Source organism: Triticum urartu, chromosome 3A (genome assembly GCF_056163025.1).
Source record: "Triticum urartu cultivar PI428250 chromosome 3A, HENAU_Tu73, whole genome shotgun sequence".
In the NCBI taxonomy this organism is placed as follows: domain Eukaryota; kingdom Viridiplantae; phylum Streptophyta; class Magnoliopsida; order Poales; family Poaceae; genus Triticum; species Triticum urartu.
The window spans coordinates 18096468-18113900 of record NC_141875.1 but is presented as its reverse complement, the minus strand read 5'-3'; the positions used below and the strand labels follow the sequence as shown (position 1 = coordinate 18113900).

Below are 17433 nucleotides of genomic sequence, written 5' to 3'. Positions count from 1 at the left end.
TTGCTTGGATTTCCCTAATCGAAGCAAGCAATCAATCATGTTAGCTCAGTGCTCTCACTAGGTACGTCATTAGGCATTCGTTAACCAGTTGAACTGGGGTATGGTTCAGAACAAAGTCCTCTGACAGAACTTGTGCCTAGTCACGGTGACTGAACTCTGAACTGCTCGACTCTGCAGCACGGCCAACATAGGCATCGCGGGCTTGTTCACTCATCCTCTTGACAGCCCAGTGGAAAACAGACTGTGAAACTTGGACTAGTGGGCCTATGTTTATTTTTCTTGGGCAATTTCGACCTAACCACGGTGCTTTGCTCATTAGTTTTTTTTAGCAACGCTTGTTAGTGGGCCTATGGTTTTTTAGCAAGTGCGCCTATGTGGTACACTTCTATATTTAAAAAAAATACTGTCTTTTTAATGCAATGACTTATAAAAAGTCATTTTAATACATCAAGAGAATATGTCGAATATTCATGTAAAATAATTTCGTTTCATATGTACACCTAATTTTTATACTAATTAAATAATGTCCATATATTTGAAAATAGCTATTCATAATTATAAGAAAAATGGTCATGTATGTCAAAAGAGTTGTTCATACATTTCAGAACAAATATTCATGTTGAAGAAAAGGGTTCAAGACTTCAAAAGGAAGTGTATATATAATATATATTTACTACAAAAGTGCAGTAAAAATCAAATAAATATACATATAAATAAATTCATATAGTAAGTCAGTAATTTTAAAAATTGACCTAAAAAGTGAAGAAATAAGCAAATAACAAAAATATCAAAAGTAAAAGGTGAAAATGTAAAATTATTAATATGAAAACAAAAGGTAAGTAAAAAGGATTAATATGAAAACAAAACCCATTGTAAGTGATTTGAATAAAAAAGACCATGATCATTCTATGGATTTGCTATCTCTAAGTTGGTTTTCATACGCAGGCCAGGTCGCACATTATACAATGTCTAGATGTAGAAATGTGCAAGCGAAGGTTAGAAGTTCTTTTCATTAGATTAGATAAATGTCTAAAGAAGAGCACAAAATATCCTGGTCCTGGTTCTAGTGATATCATGGGCTCACGGAGGTCATGGCATACCTTACCTACAGATTTGATTAAGTCATGGCTTACTAGTCCATGGTGTCTATTGGGAAACTTCCTGGACGATGATCGCTTGTCCCAAATTTCCAGTCAAATGACCAATAATACTCTGCTCGTTCGAGGTCCCCATATATATATGGTTCGTGCTTCCACCACGGCATTATCTCTTATACGTGTAGTCTACCTTCCCACAGCCATAGCCCCTGACCAGCAAATCCAGGTACCACCCTTTGCTATCCACTGCAATCTCTCCAAATCTTTTGCTCGGATGTCTCCCAGCTGCTGTTGGTTCTTATTCTTCATCGGTGTGTGGTGGCTGCCGCCGATGCTCGTGTTGGCCGAGGACCAGCAGGGGGGAGACTGCTCGACCATGAAGTGCGGCAACGTCAGCATCTTGCATCCGTTCTCGCTCACCGACAGAGAGACGGGAAGATCATGCGGTCCTGATCCTACCCGGACTTCGATGTCGCTTGTATCAACAACAGTATTCCAGCTCTACGGAGCTCCATACCACTCAACCAGGGCTTTGAAATCCTCAATATCTCCTACAAGCAACGCAGCTTCTATGCAGTTGATATGGGCAAGCTGGGCGTGTTGAACGCCACCAACAAGTGCCGTGCGGTGTTCTATAACACCTCAGTCAAACTGAACGGCCCGTTCAGGATCGCCTCCGTCAACCTGCACCTCATCCTGTACAACTGCACGGAGGAGGACGGAGCAGCAGCCGCGGCACGTCAGGACACAGAACTGGTGGAGACGAGAGTGAGGTGCGAGAACGAGTGGACGGTGCTTGTTCGTGCGGGAGTGCAGTACGACCCAACCGGGACCTACAGCAGCTACGCTTTGGAGGGCTGCGACGCCGTCATCGTGCCGGTGCCGGGCTCGTCCGCGGGGGCGAGCGCGAGCGACTACGAACAGCTCATGAGGGATGGCTTCCTCCTGACATGGGAGCTGCCCCCTCCTCACCCTGCACGTAAGTTCAGTTCACCCCGTCAAATAATCTTTTAATCGAATTCCTAGCTATGTCAACCAGTGCTCTCAGTAGGTTCGTACGTAGCCGTGCGGACCATTAGATGTTCATTCAACTGGGGTATGGTACAGAATAGTAAGTGGCTTCTCGGCTTATGCCTAGTCTGACTGAACTCTGAACTTCTCAAATGTTTTTTCTTTTTCTTTTGAGGGGATGAACTTCTGAAGTCTGGACGACGGCCAATATTGACATCATGGACTACTTGTTAACTGATCCACTAACAGCCCACCGGCAAATAGTAGACTTTATGGAAAGCTCGGACTAGTGGGCCTATATTTTTTTCTAGGGCAATTTTGGTCTAGTCATGGAGCTCCGGCCTATATTTTTTTCTGGCGGCTGTTATGCAGCCTACTAATACAACTTATTTTTATAAAAATGATACACTTCTATATTTAATTTTTTTACTCTTGGAAACCATTTTTATGAAATGACATACAAAAATACATCAAAAGGAGATGTTGGATGTTTGTGTATAAAAATATACTTATGTCATACTTAAACCAACCTTTTAAACTAACTTTAAAATTTCAGAATATTTGGAAATAATTGTTCATGCCTATAAGAAATTGATAATGTATCTCAAAAGAGATGCACATGCATTTCAGAACAAGTATCTATCTATTTGAAAACAAGGAGAGTAAGAAAGTAAAAAATAAACAAATAACTAAATCCATATAGTAAGACAGTACTTTTAAGAAAGAAATGGAAATAAATAAGAAAGAAAGACAAATAAATAAGAGAGAAAACTAAAAGTAAATGTAAAAGAAAAAAGGAAAAAGGGTGAATATGAAAACAGAAAGGTATTCCTGCAAAAAAGAAAACAAAAAAGAAAGATAACAATGCAGAAAATGACTATAAAGAAAAGAATAACTCATATTTGCATGCCATCTGTGCCCGTTCTTCACTCCAACCTAAGGCAGGACTAGGATTTTTCGTGAAGTCTGGGTCTACGGTGCAATTGTACGGTAGGGATTGCTGTGCGATACTGAAGGGAATCTGTTGGCAAGGGTCACCTGTGACACTGTTTTCTGTCCTTGGTCGCGGACCGCCAATCCATTTGTGTTTCGGGGGCTCTTAAATGTAACCACAGAAATAAGAGTTGTTTTGTTACATCACATGGACTTAGAATTTTCTTGCAGCATGGTAGTGTGCATTGATTGTGCATACCCTGATAGTTTATTTAACGTCCTTTTGTGAAAAAAAACAGTAAAACCTTATAACAAGTCAATGCAAGGAGGATTTTTCTTGGGAATTGGGGCACAAGGCGATGAGTAGAAAAAATTATAAGGGTTATAATCTTTAGATTCGAGCATGTCCTATAGAAAGAATTCTGAAGACTAAAGTTATACACAATCCATTGTAATTCATTTGGATCAAAAAGGCCCAAATCATTCCATGGATTTGCTATTTGTAACTTGGCTAAGAAGTTGTTTTTTCCTATGCTGGCTATATCGCACATCACAAAGTCTAACATTATAAAAACAAATTGTGTTTAAATTTTTAAATATGCAACTGTAGGTTAAAAGGCTTTATTCATTGGATACTTGTTATTATTCCCGCTGCCCGGGTTTATAATGCCAATTAATCTTGTGTTAACTCAGACGGTTTTGAAACTTATCAGGTTCATAGGAGAAAAAAACTCAGTCTATAAGTCCTACACAATTGGCTGGTTTATAAGGCCTTGTGAGACAAGATTAATAGTAGGTACCAGGCAAGTGTGAATTGCAAAATTAATGGTTCTATACCAGCCAAGTGTGAAGGTTGTACCAGGATTATAACCTGGTTAGATAGCAGACAAGAGCGTGAAGTAGTCGGAACCGGAAAGAACCTGCCGAAGCATCCTGGTTCGGAAGTCACATCACTGGTTCAAAGGAGGTCATGATCATGGCTTACCTCGTCAAAGGGGAACCCCTGAAGTTTGATAAGTCATGGCTATACTAGGCCATGTGTTCACTCGGGGTATATTTTGTGGATGACGATCATTTGCCCCAATTTTCCAATCTGATGTTGTCCGCTCACTCGCCGTCCGTCGCCATATATCGTTCGTGCTCCGTCCAACCGTATTCTCTCATACCTGTAGCCTATGACCACCCTTCCAGCCACGGTCCTCCTTTGCTGTTCACTCTAATCTTCCCAAATCTTCTACACCTATGGCTCCGAGCTGCTGGTTCTTCTTGGCCCTCTGGCTACCATTGGTGCTCGTGGTCGTGGCGGCTGTGCAGCAGGTGGAAGCAGGCTGCTCGGGCTTGGCCAAGAGATGCGGCAACCTCACCATCTCCGACCCATTATGGGTCAGGAATAACTTTGCGGAGCGAGCGTGTGGTTCCTCAGATTTCGAGGTCACTTGCTTTAACAACACTCCAGTTTTACGGAGCTCTATGCCCACAGGCTTTGGTTTTGGTATCGTCGACATCTCCTATGAGGAACGGAGGTTGCACGTCGCCGATGGAGGCAAGCTGTACTTGCTGCAAGCCCGCAACAGCTGCGGAATACAGATCTGGAACACCTCCGCCAAACTCGGCGTCCCGTTCAGCATATGCGCCGGCCATCTGAACCTCATACTGTACAACTGCACGGAGAAGGGCGCAGCAGCGGCCACGGCACGTCGGGACAGGGAGCTGGTGCGGACGAGGATGCGGTGCGGGAACGACAACGTGGTGTTTGCCCGCGTGGGCGGCCGTTATTACGACGAGACCAGAGACTACGGCGGCTACCCTATGGAGGGTTGCGACACTTCTGCCGTCCCCGTGATGGGCTCGTCGTCAGGCAAGACGAATGCGAGCGACTACGAGCAGCTCATCGCCGATGGGTTTCTCTTGACATGGGGTCCGCCGCCTGCACCTTCACCTCTCCCTACGCCTGCACCTGCACCTCCGCCTCCATCTCCACCTCCACGTAAGTTGGCTAGCCAAATCATCTTTTAACCAAGTTGCGTGGCTAAGGTAGTAGGTGCAGCATCTTTACTTGGATTTGCCTCATCGAACCAAGCTATCAATCATGCCTACTTGTCGGGTGATAGGTGCGACATATGCCAATGGATGGCTTATCATTGTGGGAGCCAGTAAGACATCGCCGGTGCCTGGAAATGGGATAAGGCGAAGACATGCACGCCGGCGGATCTTACCCAGCTTCGGGGCTCTCCGTAGAGATAACACCCCTACTGCTGCTCTGCAGGGTCTCCGCATGTTCACTAGATGAATCGAGTAGCAATACCACGCTCCTTGAGCTGTTTGGTGGGAGGAGGAAGAAGGGCACGGCAAGCCTGCTTCTTCTCCTTGTGGGGTGTCTAGGACTAGTAAGGGGTCGAACCCTTTGCATGGGTGCTCCGGGGGGTTTATATAGGCCTACCCCCGGGGTACAATGGTAATCCGACTGGGCGCGGGGCCCAGCCGTCTGTGACTGCGCTCGCCGGCTTCTGCGCCGGCTGCTGGGGCCCGCCGACTGGTGGGTCCCGCCGGCTGCCGGCCCCTTGGTCGACAGGCAGGCCCCACTGTCCAGGGCCTGGTCGGCGGCGGGTTACTGTGGCTCCACCTTGTTGACGTGAGCTTCATCGTGGTAAGCGCGGCTACAGTACCGCCGCCTGCCAGGCAATCGCTGTAGCCTTACCGCGTCTCGTCTCCTTAATGGGGCGTCTTCTTCGAGGGAGGCGGCAAGCCGACTGCGGGGAGTCGGTTCTGTCTTGGGCCGACTGGTTGGAGGCGTGGCCGCCTTCGGGCGTCTCTCTGCTCAAGGGGGCCCACCGCCTGTGGGCCGCGCTGGCGGCCCGTCGTGGGTGATGTCAGGTTCAACATGGCAACAGTGCCGCGCCGGACGGGTCGTGCCTACCCCGTACGGCGCATTGTGCCAGGCGTGCTCCGGGATTCGGGGGTGGCAGGCTTTACTGTAGCCACGCCCCGTCGCATCGCCGTTAGGTGGGTGCAAACTTTTGTGGGTACGGTCTTGACCGCTTTATGGGGAGCCGGCTTCTTGGAGTCAGCCTTCTCATGAGGGCTAAAGTCGGACCGTCTTCCGAAAACCGGCCTGGATAGCAGCCAACAAGGGGAAGGCGGCCCCATGTCTTGAATTCTTAAGAGCGGGCGGGCTCGCAACTTTTTCAGAAGGGCCAGGGGAAGCCGGCTAGGCTACCCATGGCTATTTACTCCGACACTACTCGACCTCTTATTTGAGGATAAGGGCGGCGCGGACCCGTAGTCGTCGTGCCCAGCTGTGGCGGCGGATGGATGTGGCCACCGCGGCACTTCCACCTCCCTGCTCGATCAGTGCGTGCGCCCACTTGACCATAGCCAAGTTGGCACGTCCTGGCAACACGTGCTTGTTCTAGCTAGATTTTCTCCGGTGCAATGCATCTTGGCCGGCAATCATGTTGGCATTGCGCAAGTTAGTGCCGGTACCCTTTTTATCTTCCGTAGGCTGTCTGTCGTGTTGGTGCATTTCATCCTTGCGTGCGGTAGCTGCATGACCTCGTTGTGGCCACGAGTGATGGTCGGGTAAACGTGTAGCGCCGCCGTTAGTTTCTCATGACTTGGGCGGCAGTGCCTGTCTATCTTTCTATCCTGTAAACTCCTTGACGCGTGGATTTCACAAAGAAAAGCTCCGGCTACTTTTTCTTTTTACCTGGGAGATCTTTCTACTATCTGTGGGTCTGCGTCTGCCCACGTAGCCAGATCGATTTTTCTCGCTCTCAGTTCACAGCCCTGGTGCCTTTTCCCCTTTATGCAAACAAAGAGTTCTTTCTCTCGCCGGCAACCACTGCACTAGGACCGTACTGGTACGACTGATTAGTACTGCCACGAAGCTTCGGCCGTTCGATTAGCACAAGTGGGTGCTAGTTTGCGTCAGTAGATGTTCATTAGCACAAGAGCGGACCGAAAGGAAGGTACTGCTAGACTTGGCGTACGGCCCAAGACTGGATCAGCCCAGTTTGAACTCTCAGCCCTGAAGTCGGCACTGGCTGACAGTGGTTTCGAAAAAGTTCATACACGATTCGGCCGTCTTCTAGTGAAAAATAGTAGTCCTTATTTTGAAAAACATGTTAAACATTATACTCCCTCTGTTTTTATTTAGTCTGCATATTAGGTTTGACTGAAGTCAAGCTTTATAAAATTTGACCAACTTTATAGAAAAAATTACAAGCATTTACCATAAGAAATCTATATGATGTGTTGGTACATTCAACAATGAATCTAATAATATTGATTTGTTATTTATATATTAATATTTTTGTTTATAAACTTAGTTAAAGTTTACAAAGCTTGACTTTGATCAAAGCTAATATACAGACTAAATAAAAACGGAGAGAGTACTTAGTTTGCTGTAAGCTGGTAACGAGCACACGCCATTGTGTGGAAAATTCGTGTCAGAACTGTCAGCACCTATGGCCAGCATGCACACTTAGTATACTAGTCTGCGCTTACATTTCACCGGTTCACGGCTCCTGTTACCAGTCCTCACATAAGCATCCATCCAACCCAGCCATGGGTCCATGGCCGACAAGAGCGTGCACTAGCCGCAGCCGATCGACACGAGGAGCCCGGGCTCGCAGCTTATCCGGTCCAGTCGCCTCACTGCTCGACCACGACATGGGATGACTGAAAGGCGCGTGTGTGGACGTTCGTTGCAGCGGTCAAATGTTCCGGCTGATCACTCACTGACCCCCCCTTCCCTGATGGATGTCCATATACGTAGTAGGTAGGTACGATGAGTATCTCAGTTGATACAATTCTATATCCTCCTCCATCCACCTTGTGTGCCCAAAGAATTACCTATCCTGCTACTCACCTAAGCCATCTACCAGAATCATCCTCCCTCGCATGTTCCCATGGCGCCTTGGGCCTTGTATCTTCGTCTCCGTTGTTGTCGTCGTTATCGTCGCTTCCACGATGCCGGCATGGATGCTCGTCGCGGCGGCGGCGGCCTGCGAGCCGGAGCGGTGCGGCAACGTGACCGTCTCAGCCCCGTTCGGGATCGTCTTGGGCTATGAGGAGAACCGGTGCGCCCAGTCCGGGTTCCAGGTCCACTGCACCGACGACGTCCCCTACCTCGGGTACTACGAGCCCGGGTTCGGTGTGCAGATCCTCAACATATTCTACAACAATGATTCCCTGCTCGTCTCCGACGTCCACAAGCTCGGCGACTTCAATCTCACCGGCGAGGGAGGATGCCACGTGCCCAAGGCCAACACCGCCAGCAAAATCGGCCCTCCGTTCTCCATGAGCGGCCTCAACCGGAACCTCATCTTCTACAACTGCGCCGGGGCACCGTCGCCGGAGACGGTGCGCCGAGCGGGGCTGGCGGCGACGGTGTGCCGGAACAACACCTTTGTCCGCGCAGGGGGGCGTTACAACGCGACGGGCGTGATCGCCGGCAGCTACCATTTACCGGGCTGCAACGTCACCGCCGTGCCGGTGCTTGGGGCGGCTGGGAAGGTGAATGCCAGCGACTACATAGAGCTCATCAGCGATGGATTCCTCCTCACATGGCGGCCGCCGAGTGCTGCCGGTAGCGGTGAGTTCAGTCGTTGAATTAATCATTTTCTATCGAGTTCCTAGGAAACAAACAATCTGGCCTCAGCTTCCCTTCTCTAGCGGGCCATGCAAAATTAATGGCGGGTTGGCAAGCCGTCGCCGTGGCGGGCCATGGTTGGCGCTACTTGGCCGCCGCCGCGGCATTGCCGCTGTCCAACGGCTTCCCCGAAATCTAAGGGACAGTGATTAAAAAACGGAAATGGGAAAGAAATAGAGCGTTGACTCTGACCGGTCAAGCCGCTCTGGCCACCGTCCTTGTTCCCCAAGTCGCACATCCCACCCTCCATTCTGTCCCGTTAACTAGTCCTCGCCAGCTCCGGTCAGTCAGCCATCCCCACCACAATCCATGCCGCCGCTCCAGCCCCCTCTCCTCCTGCTCCTGCTCGTCGCTTCCATTCTCGAGCTGCCGGCGCCGGCCGCTGCGGCCTGCTCGCCCAAGAAATGCGGCGACCTGAACATCAGTTACCCGTTCTGGCTGGAGGAGCCCGGCCGGCCGCCCTGCGGCTCCCCGTCCTTCCAGCTCAACTGCAACGGCAGCCAAGCTCTCCTCAGCCGCTCCATACTCGGGGCCTACCAGGTCGTTCAAGTCTTCGCCGAGAACTCCTCCTTCCTCGCCGTCGACAAGAACCTCCCGCTCCACGACGGCTGCCCCAAGTTTTGGTTCAACATCTCGCTGGGTCTCGGGTTGAGTCCGTTCGTCATCAGCAAGAGGAACAAGGAGCTGCTCGTCCTCGACAAGTGCACGGAGCAGAAGGTGACGCCGCCAGGGTTCAACCGCACGGGTTGCGCCAACGAGTCTTTCATCCGCCTTGGCGGGGAGTACGGCAGTCACCGCGAACCCGTCCTGCCGGCCTGCCGTCTCTCCGTCGTGCCGGTTCTTGGTTTTCCGGGCAGCGACGACTACGTCCGGAGCATGAAGCAAGGGTTCCTGCTTGAGTGGACGGTGCCGTCGGATAATTGCCCCAAGTGCGAGGCAAGCGGCGGTCAGTGCAGGTACGCCAATGACGGCACCGGGTTTTCCTGCCATTGCTCCGGCGACGTGTACCCTGAGATGTGCGGTGAGTTGACGAAAATTAACTGACACCGCCACCATGAATTTCCCTAGTCAATAACTAAGTAGTTCTTTGATCAAGCTAATCCCCTCAAAACTTCAAGTGCTAGCGACCGATTCAGTGACTCCCAAAATGCCTGACGTAGGTAGCAATTTTGACACTGCCATCTGCCATTGAATCGCTGTCAAGAACAGATTTACTGCGTTTTACGTCGCTGTTGGTAGGAGGAACATAGAATGCTGATTGGACACCGATATTTTGTTGTTCTTTCAACTCTCTTTTTTGCGGGAAAAAAAAGAGTGCTTGCTTGGTTTCTTGGAGCTCCTGCAGACTACTATTTTGTTTCTGGTAGTTAGTGATGAAGTTAGCCCATTGATTGAGACGTTGGATGATTGGAGCCTATGGGTTCCTAGTCAAATGCATATGTTGAATTAGTCAACAACGCTATTCAACAAAGATGCCGTACTGACGGTTCCAAACAGACTATTCCCCGTAATTGCCGATCGATGCGCTTACTTTTCTGTGCCCTGGCCCGTTTTTCAAACATGTGGAAGTCAGAGTTGTTGCAACTGTTTGTTGTGGAATTAGGGGTGTAAAGTTGAATCGGGCACTGTGGTTAGTTTCAGTTGATACTTAGCGGTGCTGATGCACATGGTAATTGGGTGTTAACACTGCTTAATGAGTGCAGAATAGTGGGGCGATGCCAATCATTATGGCAGCTTACAGCATTCCATTTAAAATTTCTCTGTAGCAAGGCACCAAGCTAGCTTCAATGGAACTATCTATTCAACTCTGTTTGTTTTCTTGAAAACTATGATGGCACAGTTGCTTTTTTTTATAGATTTTGACCTACTGCCAAATGTATGAATCCGTTATTTCTGGTGTCACTTTTAGGATCTAAGTATCATGATTGTGGCTTCTATGAATTTTTTCTTAGTATACATTGCTACCTTCAGTTGTGAGTCTGAAATTCAGCTGTTGCTGGATTTTCCTCATTAAACAGTCACAAAAGGGAGTTCGACTTTATGTAGAACCTCGCAAAATTATCATGACAATACCAAGTCATCCTACATAATGCTCTTTTCATTTGTCAAGTGATTACTCATACTTGTTTATTTCTTCATAAACTGCAAAGATATTTACAGACTCTTCTTATGCAGGGGACAGTAAAAGGATGCAAACAGTTTTCATAGTAGGTGAGTGTCAATCAACTCTGAAGCTGTTCGGCCCATCTATTCCTTCGGTTCTTATTTCCTGTGCTCCATATTGTACCAGAATATGGAGAATAAGGGGGTGAAATCTCGTGATGAAGAATTAATCAGATCCCTTGGTTGCTTCATGTTGCTAATGCGTTATATTTGTTGTGAACAGTTGGATCACTAGGCGCTGCTCTTGCACTAATGGTGTTCGTCATCTATGTCTTGCACCAACGAAGGAGGAAGAAAAAAGCTATGGCTTCAAATGAGTTCATGCGAAGTGGATCTTCAATGACGACATACAGTAAAGACCTTGAGCTGGGTGGTTCTCCTCATATCTTCACTTTTGAGGAACTCGAAGTGGCTACTGATGGATTTAGTGCTTCAAGGGAGCTTGGTGATGGTGGCTTTGGAACTGTTTATAAAGGTAAAACACATGTTTTCAGAAACTCGTTGCTTCTCAATCTTATACGTAAATTGCAGATGCTAGGAGCTCTGTTCTCAAGTGTATTCTCTGATAAAATTATCTTGCCCTTAATTCACTTGGCAATGACAACTTTGAACATTTTGTCATTCAGGAAAACTCAAGGATGGGAGAGTAGTTGCGGTGAAACGCCTTTACAAGAACAACTACAGACGGGTTGAGCAATTCCTGAATGAGGTTGACATCCTATCCGGCCTGCTCCACCAGAACCTTGTCATCCTATATGGCTGCACGTCTCGGATGAGCCGTGACCTTCTCCTGGTGTACGAGTTCATCGCAAATGGGACCGTCGCGGACCATCTTCATGGATCCCGTTCGGCGGAACGAGGCCTCACATGGCCTCTGAGGCTGAACATTGCCATAGAAACGGCTGAAGCACTGGCCTACCTCCATGCAGTCGAGATCATACACAGGGATGTGAAGACAACCAACATATTACTGGACAATAACTTCCATGTCAAAGTTGCAGACTTTGGGCTGTCACGCCTGTTCCCGCTCGAGGTCACCCATGTCTCGACTGTTCCACAGGGCACACCGGGCTACGTCGACCCTGTGTACCACCAGTGCTACAAGCTGACTGACAAGAGCGACGTCTACAGCTTTGGTGTCGTGTTGGTGGAGCTGATATCCTCAAAGCCTGCTGTGGACATGAGCAGGAGCCACAGTGAGATCAACCTGGCCAACATGGCTCTCAACAGGATTCAGAACCATGAAGTTGTTCAGCTGGTTGATCCGGAGCTCGGCTATGACACCGATCCCGAAACGAAGAGGACGATCGACCGCGTGGCCGAGGTGGCCTTCCAGTGCCTGCAGATGGAGAGGGACCTGAGGCCGTCGATCAAGGAGGTGGTGGAGATCCTGACTTGCGTCAGGGACGGAGACTATCAATCTAAGAGCATGAAAAAGAAGGCTTCTCAGAAAGAGGACGCGCACTTGCTCACGGAGGGCTTGCAGTTTTCGCCTGACACGGTCATCCATAGATTCGATAGCCAGTCAACTAACCACTCGGTAGCATCGAATGCTAGCGGGTTATGATGTGCTTTGTATTGATTCAGAAGAAATAAGGCCGCCCTGTCGATCGGATGAGTTGTATATAGCATAGAGTTTGCTAATGAGGTGATTCATCTTACTAATAAGTACAGGCTCATGGTTGCAGTAACTCTGCATTTCTAAGCTTGGCAATGATTCAAATGGTAGGTGTATGTACTAGGAGCAAATTCCAGGATAGGCACTGTAATATACATATAGTCAGTTCAAGTTGACGAAAAGATTGAATTCAGAAGTTGAACTGATCAACATTCATATTATAAGTAATCACACTGTACTTATATATAGGAGTAATGTACTTCTTTTGCGAATATATAGGAGTAGTAATGTACTTCCTCCGTTTCTAAATATAAGACCTTTTAGAGATTCCACTATAGACTACATACGAAGCAAAATGAGTGAATCTACACTCTAAAGTATGTATATATTCATCCGTATGTACTCCCTCCGTTCCAAAGTTGGTACAAAGTTGTGTCATCTATTTTGAAACGGAAGAAGTAGTTCATAGTGGAATGTCTAAAAGGTCATATACGTATTTAGGAATGGAGGAAGTACTTATATATAGGAGTAATGTACAATTATTAGAGAGAGGACGCGCACTTGCAGACTTGCTCACGGATGGCCTGCAGTTTTCGCCTGATTTGGTCATCCATAGATTCCATAGCCAGTCAACTAATCACTCGGTAGCGTCAAATGCTAGCGGATTATCTAACATCAAATGTTGAAAAAAATGTTGCCGAGGCCCTTTTTGGCACTCTTTGACAATGAAAACAAAGTTTTGCTTCCGTAGACCTCACAATTTTTTGTATATATAGATTTTGATGGATTAAAGGTGGAGATTAGAACCCTTCAAAAAAAGATGAAGATTAGAATATACCCTTTTAATAAAAAAATATTAAATTGTTCTGATCTCTTGTTTGATGCATTAGGAAGTAAGGATTAGAATTAGTTGATCCTAAATAAACGAGAACACGCAACACCGAACTGCAGTCCGGCGTCGCCATCTGCCGAGCCCCAACGTGGCATTCAAATCAAATCGGACGTCACGTGAAGGAGGAGACGGCATCTTCGCTGGGTAGTCGCGTCGTCCATATCACGGGCCGCCACAAGGAGCAGGCGTCGGCATCTCCGTCGCGTTGGCAGTCGGCCAGCCAGTGGCGCCCGATCGTCGTGAATAAGGAAGAGCCCTTCTTCCAGGCATCCTCCAAGCCGCCCCCATGCCTCCACTACTACCTCGGTGGTCGCGACACGTCCTCATCCTCATCCAAGAAATGCCTCGACGAGGCGGAGCACTAGAAGCGTCGCAACAAGGTGCGTTGGGCGGTGTACGTGAAGTTTGACGGCATGTCGGCCTGGGTCCTCGCGGACCTGCGCTTGCGGATGCTTAGGCCTTGTATCGGTCCAGGACCTACGATCAGACGCCGTCGACGCTGGCTTAGCAACCAACTTCTCCAAGCGGGACTGGCCAAACCTGAGCGCTTCATTCGACTCCAAGGCAAGGGCGGGTGGCGCAGGCGGAGTCTGCGGTTGCGCGTCGCCGAAGGCAGCCTAGCATCTACACCAGACTAATTTGCAATTATATATTTGAGTTATGCTTCAGTGTTTGCGGCTTTTACACTAAAAAGAGCATCACTAAATATGTTGAAATGACACCATATAAGATACGGTATAGGACGCCGAACCACTTTGTCTTTTCTTGAAATTTGAGATGAGATGCGTATGTAAAGTGTATCATGGTTTCCACTGAAGTCTTCAGTAAAGCAACGACACCAAAGCGCCGTCGCCGCTCGATCCAAAGGATCATGGTTTTCATACGGAGCGATCTGAAGAAAGTAGCCGTGATGATGCCTTCATGGACATCCTTGAATGCCGCCGCCGTCTGTCTAGACAAGCCAGATAGGAATCTGTACCCAGCATGCCTCCCAGCCTCCAAGACCACGAACGATCGCCTAAAACACCGACCACCACGTCACCCACACTGCCACGATTGTTGTGTCCACACCTAAGCCACGAGCTCCGCCCGTGAGCATCGTGGCTCCCACCACCAAGGGTCGCTGCCCCGGCATCCCGGATCTCCCCTCCGCCGCCACCATTGCATCCGGACGCCAACAACTGGTGAAGTGGCAAAAGGCATCACCAAGAGCCCCACATCTAGCTCCTTGGTGAGGACAGGGCCCAGTCGGCCCGTACAAGGCAGGGGAAGTGAACGACGGCCGCCAACTGCAACCACCCCAACCACCGAAGACTCAAACCTCCACCATGACCAATTTGGTTTCTCCAGATTTCAGCAACGGGAGTACGGGACTGCCAGGGGGCCCCTGCCTCCCTCTCGGATTCGCTCCCACCACCACCGGGCCGCCGAAGGTGCCTAGAGCATCAGCCACTGCCACTGACCGATGGAGCTCGCCTCCAGGCGCCGGGTCGAGGCACCAGACGAATGGAGGGGAAGATCACGGCCGTCCCCCACCGCGCCATTGCCACCACCTACCACTACAGGGTGGCCGTTCGCGGCCCATGCCACCCACAGCCTGCGCCGACGCACAGAAAAGCAAGCCGTCGCTACTCGCCCACCTGGACGCTCATCATCCACCGCCGTCGGCGATGTCAGAGCAGGTCGCCTGTGACCCAGGCCGCAAGCAGTCCCCTCTACATGATAGGCCGCCGGCGCGAGATCCGCTTGATCTGGTCTGGTCCGTCCCGCATGTCACCGCCTAAAGAGGCCGCTACTCCGCAGCCGCCACACGCCGTTAGGGGCCCAGTTCGCCCCCGCATCGCCGCCAGGGGTCAGTTCACCATTGCACCGCCGGCAGGTAGAGCCGCCACGACCCAGCAGGGCGGATGTTGTGCCGCCAGGCTTGCGACAGTCCAACGCCTCCAGGCGCTGCGTCGTTCCGCGCCAGCCGTCAACTGCGAATAGAGAGGTTAGATCCCTGCTGCCACTAACGTCAGCTGGGCTTTATCACGGTGACGGTGAGGGAGAAAGGCTGGGGGAGTCAAGTGGTGGCGCGCTAGGGTTTCCCCCGAGTACGCTTGCGGGAGGGGGCAGGGTTGTCTTAAGAAAAATTACTGGAAGTTTCTCTGTTTTTATTTACTTCACATATTAGAGTTGACTGAAGTCAAACTTCATAAAGTTTCACCAAGTTTATAAATAAAGTACAAACATTTTCTATAATAAATTTATATGATGTGAAAGTACATTTAATAATACATCTGATGGTATTGATTTGTTGTTCTATATATTAATATTTTTTTATAAATTTTCTCGAAGTTTATAAATCTTGACTTTGACTAAAGTTAATACGTGGACTAAATAAAAACGGAGGGAGTAGTAGATTTTCAACCCATTGGCCGGGATAATTCTTAAGTTTGGACTTCATTTGAGTTAATATATGTGTGATGATATGGGTGTGTGTACAAAAAAAATGTACTTTTCAAAGGAAAAAGATCAAAGAAAACTGAAGGTATTTCTCAAGAAAGAACCAAGAAAACTGAAGGTGAGATAGAAGTCACACAATCAACATTCAGGGCATTCAGGGTATTGATCAGTGTAGACCCACGCTTAATGAAAGCTGAATGTGAGACAGAAGACCATTCAGTGTATCGATCATTCTTTAAGCAGATGTTTGTGTAGAAGAAAGCCTGTCAGTGGCCAAGTTTTCCGTGTCCATCCGAAACACAAGCAAAAACAATATTCAATTTTTGTGTATGCAAATTCTGCACTGCACTCAAAATCAGAACAATTTACTTCTCATTTATTCATCGCCAAATCTGTTGGCGATTACACAAGTACAGAGTACAGACACGACAAGGAAAAGAAACGCAATACAGAGATGGCTCGTCAGACTCGGCAAGAACAAAGACACGACTGTAGCATACTTTTAGGTTGCAGAACTCGCACACACATGAACCAGACCCGAATACTCAGCCGGAGATCTGGATGGCCTTCACCTCAGGCTTCTTGACCTCGGCCTTGGGCACGGTGACGGTGAGCACGCCGTTCTCCAGCCCGGCCTTCACCTCCTCCACCTTGGCGTCCTCGGGCAGCCGGAAGCGCCTCACGAACTTGCCGCTGCTGCGCTCCACGCGGTGCCACTTGTCGTTCTTGTCCTCCTTCTCCTTTGTGCGCTCGCCGCTGACGACGAGCACGTTGCCGTCCTCCACCTCCACCTTGACCTCCTCCTTCTTCACGCCGGGGAGGTCGGCCTTGAAGACGTGCGCCTCGGGCGTCTCCTTCCAGTCCACCCGGGCGTTGGCGAACGCGGCCGTCTCGCTGCTGCCGCCTGAGATCGCCGGGACGATGGAGCGGAAGGTGTCGAAGGGGTCAGCCCAGAGGTCGGCGAAGGGGTCGAACACGTTGCTCCGCCTCACGATCGACATCGTGGTGTTGATTGCTTCGGCTTGTGCGCTCGGAAAATTCTGTGGATCGTTGGATGTTGTCTGCTTTTGCTTGAAACTGATTTGAGTTGGGGTACAGGGCGATGGGAGGCCAGATATATAGCGTCGCAGGTGCTGCTCTTGAAGCATCTCGACTACTCTGCATTTGATGAGCGTTTGGCTCCAGGAGCTTCTCCTTGTTTCCATTTTCGGCCCATGAAGGTGCTACCGTGTTCTAGAGCACTCTCCTGCTTTGGTGTTAGTGGGCCTTATCCAGTATCCAGCAGCACCTCAGCGAGTACTCTGGAATGTGATGGAGCCTTTTCTAGGATACGACATGGAGAAGTCGAGATGCCTCAGGAGCGCACCGAGCATACGACTCGCACCGGAGCCGAGACAACCGAGAAGAACGTCAATCACACACCAAAACTACGATCCAATTACTTGACTTTTTGATGAACCTGATATAAGATAGAGTCAAATCTTTTGTCCAGGTTTAACTTAAGCAATAGTAATATATACAGATCGCTGATTAAAACCAATATTATTTTCACCACCGAAATGAAGCGGAACTGTAGCGACTTGGGTCGCACGCGGAAGCACTCCGCAAATGTCATCCTCGA

At 49.1% G+C, this 17433-nt stretch overlaps 2 protein-coding genes across 10 annotated transcripts in view; one reads left to right on the top strand and one right to left on the bottom strand.

Moving 5' to 3' along the window:
- The window catches only part of LOC125542400 (LEAF RUST 10 DISEASE-RESISTANCE LOCUS RECEPTOR-LIKE PROTEIN KINASE-like 1.2), a 31070-nt gene extending 18349 nt beyond the window's left edge, over positions 1-12721 (top strand). For 5 of the 9 annotated variants that reach the window (XM_087546013.1, XM_087546014.1, XM_087546016.1 and 2 more), the window contains 3 exons: positions 10870-10905; positions 11081-11332; positions 11484-12721. In XM_087546013.1, the coding sequence (XP_087402139.1) occupies positions 10870-10905; positions 11081-11332; positions 11484-12424 (1229 nt within the window). In that variant the 3' untranslated portion in view covers positions 12425-12721. The other 4 variants (XM_087546017.1, XM_087546015.1, XM_048705431.2 and 1 more) reach the window with 4 other exon arrangements.
- Positions 12722-16156: 3435 nt separating this feature from the next.
- On the bottom strand, positions 16157-17010 carry LOC125542402 (16.9 kDa class I heat shock protein 1). Its single transcript, XM_048705434.2, has one exon. It carries the CDS (start codon positions 16958-16960, stop codon positions 16358-16360), a length of 603 nt encoding a protein of 200 aa, XP_048561391.2. The 5' UTR covers positions 16961-17010; the 3' UTR covers positions 16157-16357.
- Between the last annotated feature and the right edge of the window lie 423 nt (positions 17011-17433).